Source organism: Cajanus cajan, chromosome 3, assembly GCF_000230855.2.
Source record: "Cajanus cajan strain Asha chromosome 3, NIPB_CcT2T_4, whole genome shotgun sequence".
In the NCBI taxonomy this organism is placed as follows: Eukaryota; Viridiplantae; Streptophyta; class Magnoliopsida; order Fabales; family Fabaceae; genus Cajanus; species Cajanus cajan.
In genome coordinates, this window is record NC_138519.1 from 12,187,203 (window position 1) to 12,209,092 (window position 21,890).

At 33.7% G+C, this 21,890-nt stretch overlaps 1 protein-coding gene across 1 annotated transcript; it reads left to right on the forward strand.

Annotated features, from left to right (window-relative positions):
• The first annotated feature begins 7,067 nt into the window (after positions 1–7,067).
• Positions 7,068–12,759, forward strand: LOC145955550 (uncharacterized). The gene is made up of 4 exons (XM_083070433.1): positions 7,068–9,362; positions 9,496–9,742; positions 10,650–10,868; positions 10,959–12,759. Exons 1-4 carry the CDS (start codon positions 9,195–9,197, stop codon positions 11,606–11,608), a joined length of 1,284 nt encoding a protein of 427 aa, XP_082926559.1. The 5' UTR covers positions 7,068–9,194; the 3' UTR covers positions 11,609–12,759.
• Positions 12,760–21,890: the final 9,131 nt, after the last annotated feature.

A 21,890-nucleotide genomic window follows, 5' to 3' on the forward strand; every position in this document is an offset into this window, starting at 1 on the left:
GGATAGAAAACTATGAAATAAGACATTTACCGCTCAATAGGATACATCCAACGATAATGTACTGGGCCTCCAAGTTTTGCTTCACCAGCTAGGTGACAAGTTAGATGAACCATGATTGTAAAGAAGGAAGGGGGAATAACATTTCCATGTGACAAAGGGTTTGAACAATGCGAGACTGAAGTTGATCAAGATCCAAAAAGCTTAAACTTTTGGCACACAATTGTTAAAAAAAGGAACATAACTCTATTAGCACTGCAACCAAATTGTCTGGTAAAACATTACGTATGGCAAGAGGTAGTAATTGCTCCATTAGAATATGACAATCATGACTTTTTAGGCCAGATATCTTTCCATTTTTTAAGTCAATACACCTTGTAATGTTACTTGAGTACCCATCTGGAACTCTAACATTTTTCAAAGTTTGCAAAAAGATTTTTTTCTTTGCTTTTGACAGTGAGAACAAAGATGGAGGAAATCTTCCATTAGAATCTGGGCAAAGGTCTTTCCTTATACCCATTTCTTTAAGATCCTTCTGTGCTTTAAGATTATCTTTTGATTTCTTAGAGTCAGTAAGCAAAGTGTACACCATATTATCACATACATTTTTTTCAATGTGCATTACATCTAGACAATGGCGCAACAAGTTGGTTTCCCAATAAGGAAGATTAAAAAAATGCTTTTCTTCCTCCATTGTTCTGGTCCAATAGATTCAACAACTTTCTTTCCTCGAGTTCTTTTACCTATTTCATTAGACTCTAATGGTTTCCCAAATGTAACATTAATTTCTTCAAATAATACAGTCAATGACCAAGTAATTTCTACACCTTGTTCTGCAACTCAATCATCCGCTTGGAATTGTGCACTGGGTGGATCACAGGCTCAAGGATCTAATGCAGTCAATAACCAAGTAGTTGTTACGCCTTGTTCTGCAACTCAATCATCGGCTGAGAACTGTGCACTTGGTGGATCACAAGTTCAAAGATCTAGTGTTGTTAAAAGCTTATTCAATCCTCTTCCATTTCCTACTCCAACCAATTCTCCAGTTTTAAATACACCTTGCAAAACAAATCCTTCTCACAATGATACATGTGTATCCCCTCTCGAGATTTCTCCGATTACGACATGCAATGGGAAGACTGCAGAACAATTGACTTGTTTAGGGAGAAGTCAATGCATTTCTCCAATCAATGTTGATTTGGACCAGACAAGTGAGAAGGATCTCGTAAGTAGCAGGTTGGATACTTCTAATATGCATGAGAGCTTAGACAAATCATTGCCTGATGATGATGATGTTGCATACAACTTTGACATGGAAGACATATCATCTCTTGGGATTTTGATACGGACAAGTTTGACAAGGAAGACTTATCTGAATTCTGCGAATTCGAATGTGGAGCCTTCATTTCATGATGTCTGAACTCTGAAATGGAAACATGGATTCTTTTTTTTTTTTATAATATTTTTTTAGCTTTGTATTCATTATTCGGTGATAAAACCCACATAGGAATTTGGAACTGATGCTGCGAGTGCAACATTGGCTATATCTTATTTGATCTTATATCACCTTATTGTTTAGTTTGGTCTAGTGAAAAACTTGGGCCTTTTGAAGCTAACTTTACTGTATCTGTACATTAGAGTGTTGAAGGATGTCCTGCTTTTTATTCTCGTGTTAAACTTACATCGGTTATTTAAAAAAAAAAAAAAAGATCATTCTCATATTCATGTTCATTATTTCCTGGATTACTGAGTAGCATGTGCAGGTTAAGGATTATGAGAGTCAAGTGCAGCTCTACGTTTGTTTATTACAAGAGTATATAAGATAAAACCACTTTTTTAATGGGAGTTGGATGGAATAACTCAGTTGGTTAGAGCCTGATATCGATAATCACAATGTTGGAGGTTCAAGGCTTCCTTTTAATTTTTTATTTATAGTGGTTTAAAGTTTTGTACGGGACTTTAAAAAATGATTGATATTTTAGTTTTTAAAAATATTTATTACTTACTTTCCTATTTTACCCTCCATTTTTTTATAGTATATTTCATTGGAAACATATTACTCTTTTAAATGTAACATTAATTTTTCATAAGTAGTTAGAGAAAAAATAGGTAGACATTAGAAATAAATAAACACATTGTTCAGTAAACATACATTAATTATCAAAGGTAAAAATGAGAAAAAAAAATTAATAAGTGATTGATTTTTGTAAAATGACAATGAAAAAAAATGACAAATTCTGACAAAATGTCCATGAATAAAAAACGAATTTGGATTCTCTCTTGTAATTTTTTCTCTCCAACCTCTCTCTTACAACATTAATAGCCATTAGATATATCTGATGACTCAAATTTAATCATTTAAGAAATTACATTAATTATAAGATAATATTTGAGCCATTAGATATATCTCATGGCTATTAATGTTGCAGGAGAGAGGTTGGAGAGAGAAAATTGTAGGAAAAGATCCAAATTCATAAAAAATGGAGTGAGTATCTTTTTATTTTTCTATTATTATTTTTTTCTTCGTTCATTGTATTAGCGTATAAAAAGTACTATATGTCTCTGTAAAACTTTTTAAAATAAAAAATAATAAAAATTATTTAATATTAAATGGTTAACGAAAAATATGAATTATTATGAATTGATATTTATAAAAATAAAAAAAATGGGAGTTATAAAAGAGTAATTAAAAAGAAAGAATTAGACTAAAATTGTGTACACGAAAAATCTCAATCTCCTTTATTATAGTAATATATATCCTAAGTTTTGACAAGAATTTTTTTTATTATTTTGATGAATTCTTTTTCTTCTTAATTAGTTTATAGTGAAGTAACTTTAGTTAATAACTTATTCAAGGTTTTATCCAAGTATTGCTAATATTTTTATTGGTATATCTTACATAAAATTCAACAAAGAAAAGTAATGTCATATTGATCGAGTTATATAAACTTAACATAAAATGTGTGGTTGAATTATCAAAATTCAAATTAATAAAAAAAATACTTAAAAGGATAACAATTTGAGAGAAAAATTAATATCAAGGTCGATCGAGTTATATAAGCATACATAAAATATATGGGATGACAAGCCGATATTGATTTTATTTCGTTAAAATAAACAATATATATATATATATATATATATATATATATATATATATATATTAATTTCACAAGAGATTATAATATGATTTTAATTTATAAGAGATTATAACATGGTTCAATTTCATGAAAGTTTTACACAATCAACTAATTATGAATCATAATTTATATGACTTTTAAAATATTTATTGTAAAAGTCAATAAATTTATTATTTAGTATCACATTTTCAACATCCACATCAATAATTAATTAATGCATTACTTGACATATTAATTAAGGAGGTCTCCTACAACAAAGGTTAGTAGTTTAAGTGGTTAGATACTATCAAACCACAAGATTAGACCAATCGTAGTCAAGTCAGATATAAATAACTTCAGGCCTATCAGAGAAACTATTTAACAACTTAATTTGATTTCTCAGGTTTTGCCACTTAAAATAGAAAGTCTAGTACTACTTGGTGTTGAGCCTGGAGAGACTTGTAGAAAGAATACTTGGATAATTACTTAAAGAGGTAAGTCAAAGACTACTTAGGTTTGAGTTAGAAAAAGCTTGGTAAAAGAATACTTATAACTTTGTAAAAGTTACTAGAACTCAATCTAGTTGGATTGAGAACTAGATGTAGTCTCGGTGGTTGAGACGAACCGGTATAAAAATATTTGGTGGTCCATTTGAATTTTCTTCAGTGCTTCTTTTGTAAAATTTCCTCTTCATTGCACAAAAGTGCGAGTTTTTTATACACACAATTCAACCACTCCTTCTAGTGTATGTATTTTCTCCATATAGGTCATAAAACGTTTTGTCTCATCTCAATAATGACATGTCAGCACTTCCAACACTAAGCATGAGCTTTCACGCTTATCGTGACATAAGGATCAACCAACACAAAGTCCCTAGGATTGTGGCGCTAAGTGAGGAACTCAAATTCTCCTCTAGAAGGCTAATGTTGAGTGAGTACCTAGGCTCAACGTGGGACTTGAAATTCACTAGTACAAATTATACATATCACGTCGGTCATTTTATGGGGTTTTACGTTGGAAAAAGATGCGACGTAGAAGCGGGAGACGTAAATTTACGTCGGAGATTACAAGGTCCGACGTAAAAAGTTGCAAAAAATTAAATAAATAAAAAAAAAAGAAAAACGACTGCAGGCAGAACGACCCGTTCTGGAACCCAGACTTGGCTTTTCTTCTCGGTTTTCTTCTCACTTTTCCTCCTCCTTATTTCCAGCATCTAAAATCACAAACAGAAAAATGAGAAGACGTAATAAAAACCACACCTTTTGAAGACGTAGCATCTAGATCAACTATCAAGGCACAAAAAGTAATGAAAACAAAAAAAGTAAGTCTAAAAAATTAGAAGGCAGAGGGACGAAGGGAAGCAAGAAGGAAATATGAAAGAACCCTTCACATACTGGAATCGTGGTAGCAAGAAGAAGCGTAGAAGGGAAGCGTAGAAGTAAAGAGAGGGATGAAGGGAGAAGTAGTACGAAGGAGGCCGGAAACCCTAACCACTAACCCAACGAGCTCTGGAATCATGAGTTATATGGAGAAATTCACAATTTACGTCGGCTACAAAATAGTCCGACGTAAATTGTCTAATTTACGTCGGACCCCCATATGTCCGACGTAAATTTCCCCTCTATATTTACGGAACTGCCACCGCATTTTTACAACGTCGGCTATTCCAGTTTCCGACGTAAATGAGGAGACGTAGTAGCCCTTTTTTGCACTAGTGATTTCTCAAATGATTCTCTGTCAGGCTGAGGCTAAGCACGAGACTGAGATTGAGTGTTAAGACTTAGCTTGTTTCCATGAACAAGGTCATGGTAAAATTGAAGAGAATGATAAAGATAGCTTATATAACTTATTCCACACTAATAAATGGTAAGGGTAGTGAAAAAATTTGGTACTTTACCCCTAACTAAGTAAAATATGAAAAATTCATTTCTTCTTTGATTTTTTTGAATGTAGAACACGAAAATAGAAGTGTGTGACTAAGCTAAAATATAACAAGTTGAAATGAAAAATCTGCAACTTCACATATACAAAAAGGAGAAAAACTGATATGATATATTTGACATAAACAATAAGTGTTTAAATACTAAAACTAATTAACTCCTAATTGAGTAAAATAAATAAAAAATTATGACTAAACTAATAAGTAAAGATTTTTTACCTACAGCTACATTTTGCTTTTTTTGACATAAACAATATTTAATCAAACTTATAAGTAAAACAAAAAACTGTAAAAACTCAAAAATATTTAATTATGATAGTGAAAAAATCTTAACTATCAATAGTTTTGACATTCCCGATGAATACTTCAAACCTCCTTGTCTCTTGTCTAGATCCAAACTGACTTGCCAAAATGAAGCCTGAAATGTAAAGGTAATCAAGTTCCTCTTGTGAAAGTTTGAATTTTGTTTATACTGATGAAATCATTCCCTCCACTTTGATCTTAAAGAATAAAAAGATTTGTGAATTGATGATTCCCTTTCTTCCAATTCATTTTTGTTTTGAGCATTGATATCAAAATGAGAGAAAATAGTGTACTGTAATTGAATTCACTGCCTATACAGTATACACATTACAATCTCCCAAGCCAGAGACCATTAACTTTTTGTTTCCTGCAACAAATATTCAAGAAAACGATAAATCTTTTAATGTGTAGTAATAAATTATTTATAACAAGTAATAATTAAAGGCAAGGAATCATTTTTCAATTGTGTCAGCATACCTAGGTGACATGCCCAATAAGAGCTGTAAACAGAAGTAGGATGGGATCATCCTGTCAATTTGAACAAGGCTCAAGGTCAAAGCAAATATTATAACAACAAAAGCAAATTCAATAATTCACATATTTTCTTTTGAATTAATGATAGTCAATTGGTTGTATTCCCACGCCAAGAGTCTAGAAAGTGACATGCTCAATATTTTCCTAAAGTCAAAGAAATAGAACACATAAATAAGTTCATTAGAAGCATAAAGAATTGAAGCTTATACTCCATTGCTTGAGATACTAGGTTATAATTGTTAAATGGGTTCAAGAATCTATGGTGTCAATAGTAGAATCTAGGTCCCACTAGTGGAAAATCATTTGTTTACGTCAGTGTTTTCTCATCAGTTATAAAAATACCTAACGTAAAAAATACACAGTGGCATTTTTTAAATTAATCTAAACTTTTTTACGTCGGACCAAAGGGGGTCCGACGTAAAAACTAAAATCTATGTCTGATATGATGTATAGTCCGACGTAGATTTCAATTTTACATCGGACCCCTTTTGGCTTGACGTAAAAAAGTTGTTTTATTTCCCTAGCACCTTCATCTTTTTCGTGCACGTAAGTGTTTTTCCATTGTTTTCCTCTAGGGTTTTTCTCTAGCGATTTCTGGCAATGGTGGTGCGATTTTTGTCGGGTCTTTGGGTGTTTTTCGCTCACGGTGAGCAGCGACAACAACGGTGAGCGGCAACGATAACAACAGCGAAACCCATTTTTGATTCTGAACCTATCTCTCCAATTGGGTTGAATCATTTAGGCGTTTTCATGGATTGAAGTTAGTGTTTTCATGTGTGTATTGATCTTTCTGTGTAAAAAAGTTTTTTTATTTCTGCACACGAGTGTCTTGATACTGCTTTCCTCTCCAGCGATTTCCGGCAACAACGGTGCGAGACCTTTGGACGTTTTTCCGTTCACGATGCACGACAGCAAGACCCATTCTTTATTTTGGACCTATCTCTCCGATTGGATTGAAGCATTTAGGTATTTTTTTGGACATGTTCACGGATTGACAAGGTTATTTTTTTTTGGTTTGTCAACCATTTCTCATCGGTTATAAAAACACCCAACGTAAATTTACGTCTCCTGCATTTATGTCAGACTTTTTCTAATGTAAAAAGTCCAAAATAACAGACAAAAAATGTCTTTTAGTGTCAATTTTATATGAATCTTATTCATAGAATAAGTAGCTCACTAGATAGTTATTACCAATTCTAGTTGGCCATAAGGCCTATATGCTCAGGGAGTTGTCGGTGCTTGCTCTAGGCAACCATGGATCAATCTTTGCTATTGTGAACACTACGACTATCAGAATGTCAAATGTGATGAAATGAGATAAGACATGAAATTCCGTGACAAGTAAAGTGATGAGTCCATGAGTTTGTGAATGTGTGACATGCATCATGATTTATATGCATTTATATGATGAGGTATGATATGGAGTACATCGTTAGGGAAAACCCTCCAAGTATGAAACACCTTGGAGGAGTCCTAGGGGATAGTGTGGTTTGGAAGGCCCAGTTCTGCCCGTTTGTATGAATGGGACGTATGTTGCGCGACTTTGCTATCCTCGATGAGATCCTAGTAATACATCCTTATAGTTGAGAGTGCACGATTGAGCCGACATGTACTCCTAGACTACTCCAGGTATGTTGCTTTGGTAACATACCACGTGATATGTGATTATGAGACACGTGACTGTCGCTAGATGCATGCATTTATGAGTCGAGACCATGACATCATTGCATGATGAATGATCGTGCATGTGTTACCGTTGTATGTATAATTTGAATTTTGCACTTGATTAATGTGTAGCTATGGATGTGCTTGTTATGATTTGTGTGCGTGTTGCGTAACTGTTATTTGTACACCTGAAACCGAGTGAGATGTTTCTCAATCCCTTGTTCTTTGTATGTGTTTAAATTGTGTTGCAGGTGATCATCAGCGTGAGGATGTTGGTGATGAGACTTAGGCTTCAGTTGGGCATGCTCTAATAGGATACGTGACATTGGGGCATAACTAAGCTTAGTTTAGGATTTCATAATTGTTATTTTGTTTTAGAAAAAAATGTTTCATTTTTCTATAAATTCCGCATTCGACCATGCTTTAAGTTTACGAATGTGAATTCTCTACTCTTATGTTAATGGAACCATTGTTTTAATTCTAAAGATTTTATTTAACCCAAGAATATATTTTTATAATTATTGTATATCTATGTTGGGATAGAAGGTGTCACACGATCCCAGAAGAGAATTAAAAAGAAGGTTTAGAAAAACGGATAATTACACGATACAAAGGAAGATCAATTAACTTACCATTAACTTACCATTGAAAAGTTTTCTTTGAAAAATAAAAAATAAAGTTAATAGAGTGATTTTTCAAGTCTTTGAACAACTAAAAAATCATTTGTTGGATCGAGCGCTTACCACTAGGCCAAAAGCTATATAACTAATAGTCAGGGCGCAACTCTTTCTACTTAAGAACGTAGCAGCCCAAGCGCCATGATTCGACAGTGACTTGGCCTACCTAGCCTTCGCCACGGGACAATTGATGCAACCCGCAACATCATTCATCACAATTTTATAATTAAGTTAATTTAAAATTTTATTATTTTTCTGAATTCATTCATTATTTGAAAAATATTATTGACTATACTTATAATAATTGTGATTACTAAAATTAGTTTTTGAAAATAAAAATATTTAATTAAACACCTGTATTTTAAAGCATAAAAAATATATCTGGATAAAACTGTTTTGCTGAAACGAAGTTCAAATTTAAAAATTAAAAATTAAAAACAAAACCCTTTATTTTAAAAAAATTAATAAAACATTTGTTATTTCTTAAAAAAGATTATTTTTATGGATAAAAGAATAATCTATTCCGAAATAAATATACTATATTCATAGTGTGAATTAGCAGATTATATTTTGATTTTGATTTTAAAAAGTTTAATTAATACTTGTGGCGGTAACAATGAATTAATAGATTTTAGCTGAAACGAAATTCAAATTTAAAATTTTAAAATTAAAAACAAAACCCTTTATTTTAAAAAAGTTAATAAAACATTTATTATTTCTTAAAAAAATATTGTTTTTTTACAGATAAAAGAGTAATATATTCCCAAATAAATATACTGTGAATTAATAGATTTTATTTTGATTTTGATTTAAAAAAATTTCAATTAATATTTGTGGCGGTAATTACTAATTATTGATAGCTCGAAAAGAAATAAATTCCCGCCTTTGAATCCCTATAAACGTAAGAAGGTGAAGAAGGCAAAGTCATCACACTGTCTCTATTGTTTGCTATTGTACACGATGAAGACACTACTGAATGGCGGAAAGCAGCCCGAGTCATTGCAAAAGAGAAAGATGAGCCTCAATCTAGTCTCTATCATCGTTGATCGTTTTCTCCTCGATAACAACTTTTCCCTCACGCGTTCCACCTTTCTTAACGAGGCTTCCTCTCTTATTGCCAACCAAGAGGTATGCTACCTTCTTTTTCATTTTTTCTTATTAGAATTGCTTCAATGCTTTCCTCATTCTAATTCTTATCAATCAACAAAAAAGAGCTATCAGCAATATTCAAATTTTAATTTTAATTTTACTATTTTTTTAGGTGTCAAAGAGTTTGCTGAGTTTGGAAAATATGCTGGATGAGTATATATGCTTGAAGGGAGAGAAGGCGTCGCTGCATCAAGAAAGGGTTTCGCTGAATCAAGAGAAAATCAGGATTCAGATGCTGTTGCGAGACATGCAAAATGCTGTCAACACATTCAATACTTTTCGGAGGCCACCCCCACCAAATGTTGCAGACATGAATGCAAATCCTGCAATGCTTCCTCAATCCAGAGTTTCTCCTTCCGGTACATGTTTTTCCTCTTATGCTTGAAAAATCGGTCGTTGCTGCCTTTTCTCTTTTAATTTTTCGTTTCAATGCGGTAGGCAGTCTTATTTGCTGATTTTGATTATTAAAACTGCAATAGCTATTTAAAACTTTTCAAGTTGTGGTACGATTAATTCAAATTGAGTTGTGGTATTAGTTTGTCCATGCATTGTCATCATTTAAGTCGGTGATAATTGCATGAAAGGGTTCTTGCCATGTAGTTGTAGTTTCAAACCGGAATTTAAAGCATTTACAAGTTTGATGAAATAAATATTTTGCCTATTTTAAGAACAAAGATTAGGTACGATGTGGGGTTTTTGTTATGTGTTATTCGTAAATGATTAGTGGTGAGGTGAACAATCCTCACCTTATAAGTATTGCTAATTTAAAAAAGTGGAGAGCAATCTCCCCTTACAAGTTTTGTAAGGTAAGGCTTGTTCACCTTAAATTATTTTGATTAATTGATTTGGAATTTTCAATACTATGCGAAAAGAGTTGGATGCTTCATGTTTGAAATCTGTATAGTTAGATATAATCTATGTTTCTAGTGTTGATTTTTGGGTAGTTTCAATAAATCAGTCTTTGCCTAATATTCTGTTTTGCTAATAGAATTGAATGACTCACTTGAATGTTTGAATTTTCCCAAGAGAAGTCCTATATTTGGGAATTCTGATTGATGAAGTTAGGAGTGTAATCGTTAAATTGTGTTTCCTTAGTCACTGTTTACTGTTGTATTTTTGGATGTGTAAGCTAGGTTTATCAATTAATGGTTGAGTTAATCCTAATGTATTTAAGTCACAATTTGGAAATAAGTTTCAATTAAATTGAATGGTGTTCAACTTTTTAGGTTGTCTTAATGATGTGTTGACATTGCTTTGCTTTCTTAGGTGTTGCTCCTGTTATTACTACTCCTCTACCTCCGCAAAACATGTCTCATATACAGTCACTGTCTATGCGTATGAATACCAATGTGGAAGCAGGAAACTTCTCTGCACTCATGGTTAGTGCATCTGACAGAAAGAGTAGAGATAGTCAAGCAATGGATGTTCCTACAGTTTCAAAGAAGCGTCGTGGTAGACCACCTGGTAGAAAAAATAATGTTCAAGGTATTTTTGTCCCCTAGCTGATAAATCTATCAAGTATATGCTAAGCTTTCATAATGTCATTAATTACATTTTTACTCTATCTATTCTCAGGTCAAAACATACTGCCATCGTCAAATAATACAGTCAATGACCAAGTAATTTCTACACCTTGTTCTGCAACTCAATCATCCGCTTGGAATTGTGCACTTGGTGGATCACAGGCTCAAGGATCTAATGCAGTCAATAACCAAGTAGTTATTACGCCTTGTTCTGCAACTCAATCATCGGCTGAGAACTGTGCACTTGGTGGATCACAAGTTCAAAGATCTAGTGTTGTTAAAAGCTTATTCAATCCTCTTCCATTTCCTACTCCAACCAATTCTCCAGTTTTAAATACACCTTGCAAAACAAATCCCTCTGACAATGATACATGTGTATCCCCTCTCGAGATTTCTCCGATTACGACATGCAATGGGAAGACTGCAGAACAATTGACTTGTTTAGGGAGAAGTCAATGCATTTCTCCAATCAATGTTGATTTGGACCAGACAAGTGAGAAGGATCTCGTAAGTAGCAGGTTGGATACTTCTAATATGCATGAGAGCTTAGACAAATCATTGCCTGATGATGATGATGTTGCATACAACTTTGACGTGGGAGACATATCATCACAGAATTCTTGGGATTTTGATATGGACAAGTTTGACAAGGAAGACTTATCTGAATGCTGCGAATTCGAATGTGGAGCCTTCATTTCATGATGACACTGTCTGAACTCTGAAATGGAAACATGGATTCTTTTTTTTTTTATAATATTTTTTTAGCTTTGTATTCATTAGAAAATGATTGATATTTTAGTTTTTCAAAATATTTATTACTTACTTTTCTATTCTACCCTCTATTTTTTTATAGTATATTTCATTGGAAACATATTGCTCTTTTAAATGTAACATTAACTTTTCATAAGTAGTTAGAGAAAAAATAGGTGGACATTAGAAATAAATAGACACATTGTTCAGTAAACATACATTAATTATCAAGGGTAAAAATGAGAAAAAAAAATTAATAAGTGATTGATTTTAGTAAAATGACAATGAAAAAAAATGACAAATTCTGACAAAATGTCCATGAAAAAAAAATGAATTTGGATTCTCTCTTGCAATTTTCTCTCTCCAACCTCTCTCCTGCAACATTAATAGCCATTAGATATATCTGATGACTCAAATTTAATCATTTAAGAAATTACATTAATTATAAGATAATATTTGAGCCATTAGATATATTTTATGGCTATTAATGTTGCAGGAGAGAGAGGTTGGAGAGAGAAAATTGTAGGAGAGGATCCAAATTCATAAAAAACGGAGTGAGTATATTTTTATTTTTCTATTATTATTTTTTTCTTCGTTCATTGTATTAGCGTATAAAAAGTACTATATGTCTCTGTAAAACTTTTTAAAATAACAAATAATAAAAATTATTTAATATTAAATGGTTAACGAAAAATATGAATTATTATGAATTGATATTTATAAAAATAAAAAAAATGCGAGTTATAAAAGAGTAATTAAAAAGAAAGAATTAGACTAAAATTGTGTACACGAAAAATCTCAATCTGGTTTATTATAGTAATATATATCATAAGCTTTGACAAGAATTTTTTATTTATTATTTTGATGAATTCTTTTCTTCTTAGTTAGCTTATAGTGAAGTAACTTTAGTTAATAACTTATTCAAGGTTTTATCTATGTATTGCTATTATTTTTATTGGTATATCTTACATAAACTTCAACAATCAAACTAATTATGAATCATAATTTATATGACTTTTAAAATATTTATTGTAAAAGTCAACAAGTTTATTATTTAGTATCACATTTTCAACATTTACATCAATAATTAATTAATGCATTACCAGACATATTAATTAAGGAGGTCTCCTACAACAAAGGTTAGTAGTTCAAGTAGTTAGATCCTATCAAACCACAAGATTAGACCAATCGTAGTCAAGTCAGGTATAAATAACTTCAGGCCTATAAGAGAAATTATTTAACAACTTAATTTGATTTCTCAGGTTTTGCCACTTAAAATAGAAAGTCTAGTACTACTTGGTGTTGAGCCTGGAGAGACTTGTAGAAAAAATACTTGGATAATTACTTAAAGAGGTAAGTCAAATATTACTTAGGTTTGAGTTAGAAGAAGCTTGGTAAAAGAATACTTATAACTTTGTAAAAGTTACTAGAACTTAATCTATTTTGATTGAGAAATAGATGTAGTCTCAGTGGTTGAGACGAACCGGTATAAAAATATTTGGTGCTCCATTTGACTTTTCTTCAGTGCTTCTTTTGTAAAATTTCCTCTTCATTGCACAAAAGTACGAGTTTTTTATACACACAATTCAACCTCTCCTTCTAGTGTATGTATTTTCTCCATATAGGTCATAAAATCTTTTGTCTCATCTCAATAATGACATGTCAGCACTTCCAACACTAAGCGTGAGTTTTCACGCTTATCGTGAGATAAGGATCAACCAACACAAAGTCCCTAGGATTGTGGCGCTAAGTGAGGAACTCAAATTCTCCTCTAGAAGGCTAACGTTGAGTGAGTACCTAGGCTCAGCATGGAACTTGAAATTTCTCAAATGATTCTCTGTCAGGCTGAGGCTAAGCACGAGACTGAGATTGAGTGTTGAGACTTAGCCAAAAGTTTCTTCTCTCTTGAATCTTCACCAATTATCACTTGTTTTTCTCAATGTTTTCCAACCTTTTTCTCAACTACAAAATAACAACAAAAAGTTTGTAAGTTACCTAGTAATGTGAGTTAAAGACTAAAGTTAACTTTCTCTAAATTTAAGTTAAATCTTAGATAAATCAAGGTCTCAAGTCAAGAAAAATTAGATAAGTGCTTTAAAATGTACCGCAAAATAAAAGAAATTATAGCACTTATCAGTTAGTCATCATTATTAAGATGAGATCTTGTTTTGTGAGAAGAGAAAGAGAAAAACCTTATATTTTGTATAAGATTTGAAACTAATTAAGAGCTATACTCAACTTTATAGCTTGTTTCCATGAACAAGGTCATGGTAAAATTGAAGAGAATGATAAAGATAGCTTTTATAACTTATTCCACACTAATAAATGGTAAGGGTAGTGAAAAGTTTTTGGTACTTTACCCCTAACTAAGTAAAATATGAAAAATTCATTTCTTCTTTGATTTTTTTGAATGTAGAACATTAAAATAGAAGTGTATGACTAAGCTAAAATATAACAAGTTGAAATGAAAAATCTGCAACTTCACATATACACAAAGGAGAAAAACTAATATGATATATTTGATTTATGAACTTAATTTTGTGCACGTTAAAAGTGTTACAATAAGTGTTTAAATACTAAAACTAATTAACTCCTAATTGAGTAAAATAAATAACAAATTATGACTAAGCTAATAAGTAAAGATTTTTTACCTACAACTACATTTTACTTTTTTGACATAAACAATCTTTAATCAAACTTATAAGTAAAACAAAAAACTATAAAAACTCAAAAATATTTAATTATGATAGTGGAAAAATCTTAACTATCAATAGTTTTGACATTCCCGATGAATACTTCAAACCTCCTTGTCTCTTGTCTAGATCCAAACTGACTTGCCAAAATGAAGCCTGAAATGTAAAGGTAATCAAGTTCCTCTTGTGAAAGTTTGGATTTTGTTTCTTCTGATGAAATCATTCCCTCCACTTTGATCTTAAAAGAATAAAAAGCTTTGTGAATTGATGATTCCCTTTCTTCCAATTCATTTTTGTTTTGAGCATTGATATCAAGATGAGAGAAAAGAGTGTACTGTAATTGAATTCACTGCCTATACAGTATACACACTACAGTCTCCCAAGCCAGAGACCATTAAGTTTTTTGTTTCCTGCAACAAATATTCAAGAAAACGATAAATCTTTTAATGTGTAGTAATAAATTATTTATAACAAGTAATAATTAAAGGCAAGAAATCGTTTTTCAATTATGTCAGCATACCTAGGTGACATGCCCAATAAGAGCTATAAAGAGAAGTAGGATGGGATCATCCTGTCAATTTGAACAAGGCTCAGGGTCAAAGCAAATATTATAACAACAAAAGCAAATTCAATAATTCACATATTTTCTTTTGAATTAATGATAGTCAATTGGTTGTATTCCCACTCCAAGAGTCTAGGAAGTGACATGCTCAATATTTTCCTAAAGTCAAAGAAATAGAACACATTATTAAGTTCATTAAAATCTGTTAGGATCACTCAAAAATTGTATAGCTCGAAAATAGTGGGTCGCTCGAATGTATGGATTGACAAAGCATCTCTCTAGGAAGAACATCAGAAATTTCTAAAGAGACACATTCTCGATAGTAACTCGAAAATGTAAAAAGTTATTACTAGAAGGACATAACGGTTAAAGCATACCAAGTTGGTTTTTAAAAAAGTTGGGTCGAGAAAAAAGGAAAATGGGACGAGCGGTTACCAGAGGTTACATTCTAAAACCACCCATTAAGCATAGTGGATGACGATTATCTTCCCATAACGCATCCTATAACGCACCTGCATCAAATTAACCACCTTCATTCTGGTTCTATAAATACAGAGAAATATGTACCTTTAAGAGGTCGGAAAATTCATACTTGAAACCCTTTCTCGAGCACTCTCCGCCTGCGCATATGGCTTTCGTGCAAAGAATCATTTTTGGGTATGACCATTTCTCGGCCACTTTTATTTTCTCTTTTTAGGATTAGGAGTAGTCTAGTTGTCTTTTCTTCTTTTAATCACGTAGTCAGATAGCTTTACAATTGAAATTGTAACTCTATAAAGTGATGTGAACATGATTTGTGTTGCAAATATTTATATCGTTCATTCAGTTTATTTGAGAATTTATATGCATGAACATTATTGCTTGTTAATTATTGATGAATATCTGGAAACAAGTAATTATTAAATCTTCCTACTCCATCTCTTATTCTTCATAAAATTCTAATACCTAAATTGAAACGAATCATGTGTTAGTTCGAATATAAAGAACCCACAAACGATTTCCCCCGTAAACAAATTGGCACGCCCGGTGGGACCCGTTTAAATCACAAACATAATTGGACTAGTTTTAGGCATGCATGTTGCATGAGACTTAGGAGTGGAAGAACCATGCCTACATCTAATAATCAGAGAGAAACAAACAATAATAACCATGTAGATGTAGAACAAGCAAACCTCAACCCTGATAATGTGACTAACGTGACCAGGGGGCAGCATCTTCCCCTATGCTACTCGAAAATGTAGCTAGGCAAACTAATGTGAATCAGGAACTAGCAAATGTCACTCGAGAATATCCATGGGGTATGCCGCCAAATTGGCGAACTACCCAACCCATACATGTTGAAATGCCAGGACCGTACTTAGGACCAAATCCACAAATACATGTATCCCCACAGGGATATAATCCCGGACCAAATGGTTTGGGTTTTGTTATGCAAGACCCATATCAACACGTAGGGACAAGTCAGGAAGGCTCCCTGATTCGACAGGGTAGTTACGTACCTACTGGTATTAGTAATCAAGCCATGATAGCTCTTCGACAACAGATGGACATAGTAATCATGACATGGTCAATTTGTTGTCAACCCAAATGCATAATATAATGACTCCTCTGTATGAATTGATAAATAAAATAGGAGAGTTAAATGAGTCTACAATCAAACATATAGCTAGGTATCTAGTCGAATGTGGGGATTTAGCGAACAATGAATATTTAAAGATGAAGTATTTTCCAAGTTCGCTGACTAAGCACGCTTTTACATGGTTCACAACCTTGCCCCCTAATTCGATAAACACTTGGGTTCAATTAGAAGGTAGTTTTCATGAACATTTCTTCAGAGAAGAAACGAAAGTTAGTATAGTTGATCTAATGAACGTTAAGAGACAAAGCCATGAAACGTTAGATGACTATTTAAATAGGTTCAGGCAATTGAAATCTCGATGTTACTCTCGACGGGCAGTTATGGGCGTGTTTTTCGACAACCCTTTAACAATCTGACCAAAACCCAATGGCGAAGCCAACAAAGAATGAGGAAGGCTACTTTCGAGGGTGTCAGAGGAAACCGCTTCTCGATCCCAGTTCCACAAAAGGGTGAATCGTCTCGGAAATTCATAGAGGACGATGAGGATATGATAACTGATTGTTTCGAGAGCGGCTTCGATGATTCTCTGGAGGATATCTGCGGGATAGTCTCAATTTTACCTTCTGAGTATGCTGGGGCTATGGAATCGGTTAATGAACAGGAGGATATTCATCGAGAGGATTTTTTCGATGATCCAAACTATGAGTCTAAGATTGTATGGGTAAACCAGATTTCGAGAGTGATTCCCAAATTTAATTCAGCTGTATTTGATTCTCGTACTAAAGATATGAAAGGTCATCTTAAGCCTTTGTTATTGACTTTGATGATTGAAGGCCACGAGGTGAATAAGGTTTTAGTTGATGGAGGTGCAGCTGTGAATATCTTGCCTATGACAATGCTGAAGAGGTTTGGGAAGTCCATGGCTAATTTGAAGCCCCATAATATATTGATCTCGGACTATGCAAGAAAGTCTTCACACCCTGAGGGTATGATTCTGCTCGATGTTCAGATTGGAAGCGTGAAGAGAACTACTATATTTATAGTAACTCCATCCAAGGCAAATTTTAACGTATTGCTAGGTCAAGAATGGATCCATGGGGTAGGAGATGTCCCTTCCATAGTGCATCAAAAGATTTTCTTTTGGAACGATGTTGATGGGTTGGAAGTCCTCGAGGCTGATCAAAAAACATATGAGGTAGGTATGTACTTTGCTGATCAACAATTAACAGCATTTTCAAAGACCAAGCCTTTTGATGCCTATAATGCTGGAGTGATGGATGACGAAGAGGGAGTTAAAAAGACTTTTTGCTGGGATGTGAAGAAAGGTTTCATGATTCGAGCCGAAAAAGATTCGGCTCCAATTGAAGAATGAAGGATGAAGATCCTTATTCGAGCTTCTTAGCTCGAATATCGGCCTACATGGCCGATCGAACGACCAATATGGCCGAGGAAAGTCAAGATAGGGAGGTACATTCGAATGAAGTTGAGATTGATAAAAATAGCACGGCCACTTTGGCCGAAGAAAAACAAAAAACAAAGAAAGAGGGTATAGATTTCGAGGTCGAAAAGAAAGAAGAAAAACCAAAAAGAAAGGAAAGGGACATGGACTTCGAAGTCAAAAAGAACGAAGAAAAAGAAAAAACAGAGGAAATCCGAAGGGACCAGGTCGTCTCGAAAGAAAAAGAAAAGGAAAAAATAGAAATTAAAACGAACCAGGAGGTCGAAAAGTTAAAAGAAGGCAAAGAGCAAGAGCCAGAACTCAAGTTAGATTGTATTTTCGATGATTCACCGTTGGGCTTTGAAGAGCAACCAAGGAAGAACATAAATTAGAATCTCAAGATCCACTCGAAGAAATTAACTTGGGAACTGTCAAAAACAGAAAAGTAACTTATATTAGCAAGCTCTTGCAAGGAGAATTAAAAGATGAATTAATTCGAGTACTGCACGATTATAAAGATTGCTTTGCATGGGATTATGATGAAATGCCGGGATTAGATCGAGGATTTGTGGAACATAGGTTACCCATGATTCCCGGAAAGAAACCTGTCAAGCAAAGCCCTTGAAGGTTCGCTCCTGAAGTAATCGAAAAAATCAAGGAAGAAATTGAGAGGTTATTGAAAGCAAAGTTCATTAGAACTTCAAGATATGCTGAGTGGATATCGAATGTCATGCCCGTTATAAAGAAGAATGGAAAACTCAGGGTATGCATTGATTTTCGAGATCTCAACACAGCAACCCCCAAAGATGAGTATCCTATGCCCATCGCTGAAACTATGATAGACACTGTTGCAGGTAATGAAATTATGAGTTTACTCGATGGTTATTCGGGATATAACCAAATTTATATTGCAGTCAATGATGTATCGTAAACGGCTTTTCGGTGTCCAGGTGCGTTAGGCGTCTTTGAATGGGTGATGATGCCATTTGGATTAAAGAACATAGGTGCCACTTATCAAAGGGCAATGAATTTAATATTCCATGATTTAACTGGTAAGTTTGTACAAGTTTAGAACGAAGAAAAAGAAAAAAAACAGAGGAAATCCGAAGGGACCAGGTCGTCTCGAAAGAAAAAGAAAAGGAAAAAATAGAAATTAAAACGAACCAGGAGGTCGAAAAGTTAAAAGAAGGCAAAGAGCAAGAGCCAGAACTCAAGTTAGATTGTATTTTCGATGATTCACCGTTGGGCTTTGAAGAGCAACCAAGGAAGAACATAAATTAGAATCTCAAGATCCACTCGAAGAAATTAACTTGGGAACTGTCAAAAACAGAAAAGTAACTTATATTAGCAAGCTCTTGCAAGGAGAATTAAAGGATGAATTAATTCGAGTACTGCACGATTATAAAGATTGCTTTGCATGGGATTATGATGAAATGCCGGGATTAGATCGAGGATTTGTGGAACATAGGTTACCCATGATTCCCGGAAAGAAACCTGTCAAGCAAAGCCCTTTAAGGTTCGCTCCTGAAGTAATCGAAAAAATCAAGGAAGAAATTGAGAGGTTTTTGAAAGCAAAGTTCATTAGAACTTCAAGATATGCTGAGTGGATATCGAATGTCATGCCCGTTATAAAGAAGAATGGAAAACTCAGGGTATGCATTGATTTTCGAGATCTCAACACAGCAACCCCCAAAGATGAGTATCCTATGCCCATCGCTGAAACTATGATAGACACTGTTGCACGTAATGAAATTATGAGTTTACTCGATGGTTATTCGGGATATAACCAAATTTATATTGCAGTCAATGATGTATCGTAAACGGCTTTTCGGTGTCCAGGTGCGTTAGGCGTCTATGAATGGGTGATGATGCCATTTGGATTAAAGAACATAGGTGCCACTTATCAAAGGGCAATGAATTTAATATTCCATGATTTAATTGGTAAGTTTGTACAAGTTTAGAACGAAGAAAAAGAAAAAAACAGAGGAAATCCGAAGGGACCAGGTCGTCTCGAAAGAAAAAGAAAAGGAAAAAATAGAAATTAAAACGAACCAGGAGGTCGAAAAGTTAAAAGAAGGCAAAGAGCAAGAGCCAGAACTCAAGTTAGATTGTATTTTCGATGATTCACCGTTGGGCTTTGAAGAGCAACCAAGGAAGAACATAAATTAGAATCTCAAGATCCACTCGAAGAAATTAACTTGGGAACTGTCAAAAATAGAAAAGTAACTTATATTAGCAAGCTCTTGCAAGGAGAATTAAAGGATGAATTAATTCGAGTACTGCACGATTATAAAGATTGCTTTGCATGGGATTATGATGAAATGCCGGGATTAGATCGAGGATTGGTGGAACATAGGTTACCCATGATTCCCGGAAAGAAACCTGTCAAGCAAAGCCCTTGAAGGTTCGCTCCTGAAGAGTTCCTTTAAAATTATCTTTCGAGAGAATGAGAAAACACGGTTTAAAAATGAATCCACTAAATTGTGCTTTTGGTGTTACAGCAGGAGAGTTCCTAGGATTTGTCATACACCAGAAAGGGATCGAAGTGGATAGGAACAAGACTAAAGCTATCATGGAGACTAAACCTCCATCGAACAAAAAAGAACTTCAATCTCTCTTAGGTAAAGTAAATTTTCTGAGAAGATTTATATCGAATTTATCTGGTAAAACTAAAGTGTTTTCTCCTCTTTTACGTCTGAAAAAGGAACAAGAATTGCAATGGAATGAAGAACACCAGAAGGCGTTCGAGGAAATCAAAAAGTATTTGGCTCATCCTGTGCTTGCACCACTCTCTAAAGGGAAGCAACTGAAGTTGTGCATTTCAGCTAGCGATTCGACTATTGCGGGCATGCTGGCGCAAGATGATTATAATAGCATCAAGAGAGTCATTTATTATTTAAGTCGAATGTTAGTAGGAGCAGAAACTAGATATACTCATTTAGAGAAATTATGTTTAAGTCTTTATGTTGCTTGTACAAAGTTGAAATATTATATTAGGCCTTGTGATGTTGTAATATTTTGTCGAAGTAATGTGATTAAGTATATGTTGTGTAAACCTGTTTTACATTCTCGAGTTGGCAAATGGGCACTTGCGTTAACTGAATATTCATTAACTTTCGAACCATTAAAAGCAACTAAAGGACAAGTAATTGCAGATTTCCTTGCGAACCGCTCGAAAGGAACTAAAGAAGTTACTTACTTAACCACTAAGCCTTGGGAATTATTTTTCGATGGTTCGAAACATGAATTAGGTACTGGGATAGGGTTATTGATTATCTCGCTTGAAGGGATTCCTACTAAATTATCATTCCAAACAAATAGAGGATTCTCGAATAACGAAACTGAATATCAAGCACTCATTACTGGACTCGAAATCCTTAAAGAGTTAGGCGCTAAGAATGTGGTAATTCGAGGAGATTCACAACTCGTTATCAAACAACTAACTCAGGAATATAAGTGTTTGAATGAAAAATTAGTCGAATTCAAATCTCGAGATGTACAGTTGTTAAACGCATTCAATGAGGTTGAATTACAACATGTTTCTCGACATGCGAATACCATCACAAATGAATTGGCCCAGATGGCATCAGGGTATAAAGTGAGCAAGGAATGTCTTAAGTCTTTGATTCATATAGAAAATGAAGTGATAGGCTATCTAGAGACTCTAAGTGTTAGTTCCTCGAGTCAACAAGATTGGAGAAGCAAATTGGTCGAATACTTACAAAATCCCAATTTGAAAGTCGAAAGAAAAATTAAACTCCAAGCCCTCAATTATGTCTTGCTAAATAATGAATTATACAAAAGAGGTTTCGATGGAGTTTTGTTCAAATGTCTTGGGAGTCACGAAAGTTATATAGCTATGGCAGAAATACATGAAGGCATCTATGGAGCACATCAAGCAGGTGAAAAGATGAAATGGGTTTTGTCGAGAAAAGGTTTTTATTGGCCAACTATGATTAAGG

Bases quoted from the DNA above. Each gene is read 5' to 3' on its own strand.
- LOC145955550 (XM_083070433.1), top strand. From the start codon at position 9,195: ATGAAGACACTACTGAATGGCGGAAAGCAGCCCGAGTCATTGCAAAAG. The intron at 9,363-9,495 runs GTATGCTACCTT...CTATTTTTTTAG, and splicing joins CTCTTATTGCCAACCAAGAG to GTGTCAAAGAGTTTGCTGAG. The intron at 9,743-10,649 runs GTACATGTTTTT...TTGCTTTCTTAG, and splicing joins ATCCAGAGTTTCTCCTTCCG to GTGTTGCTCCTGTTATTACT.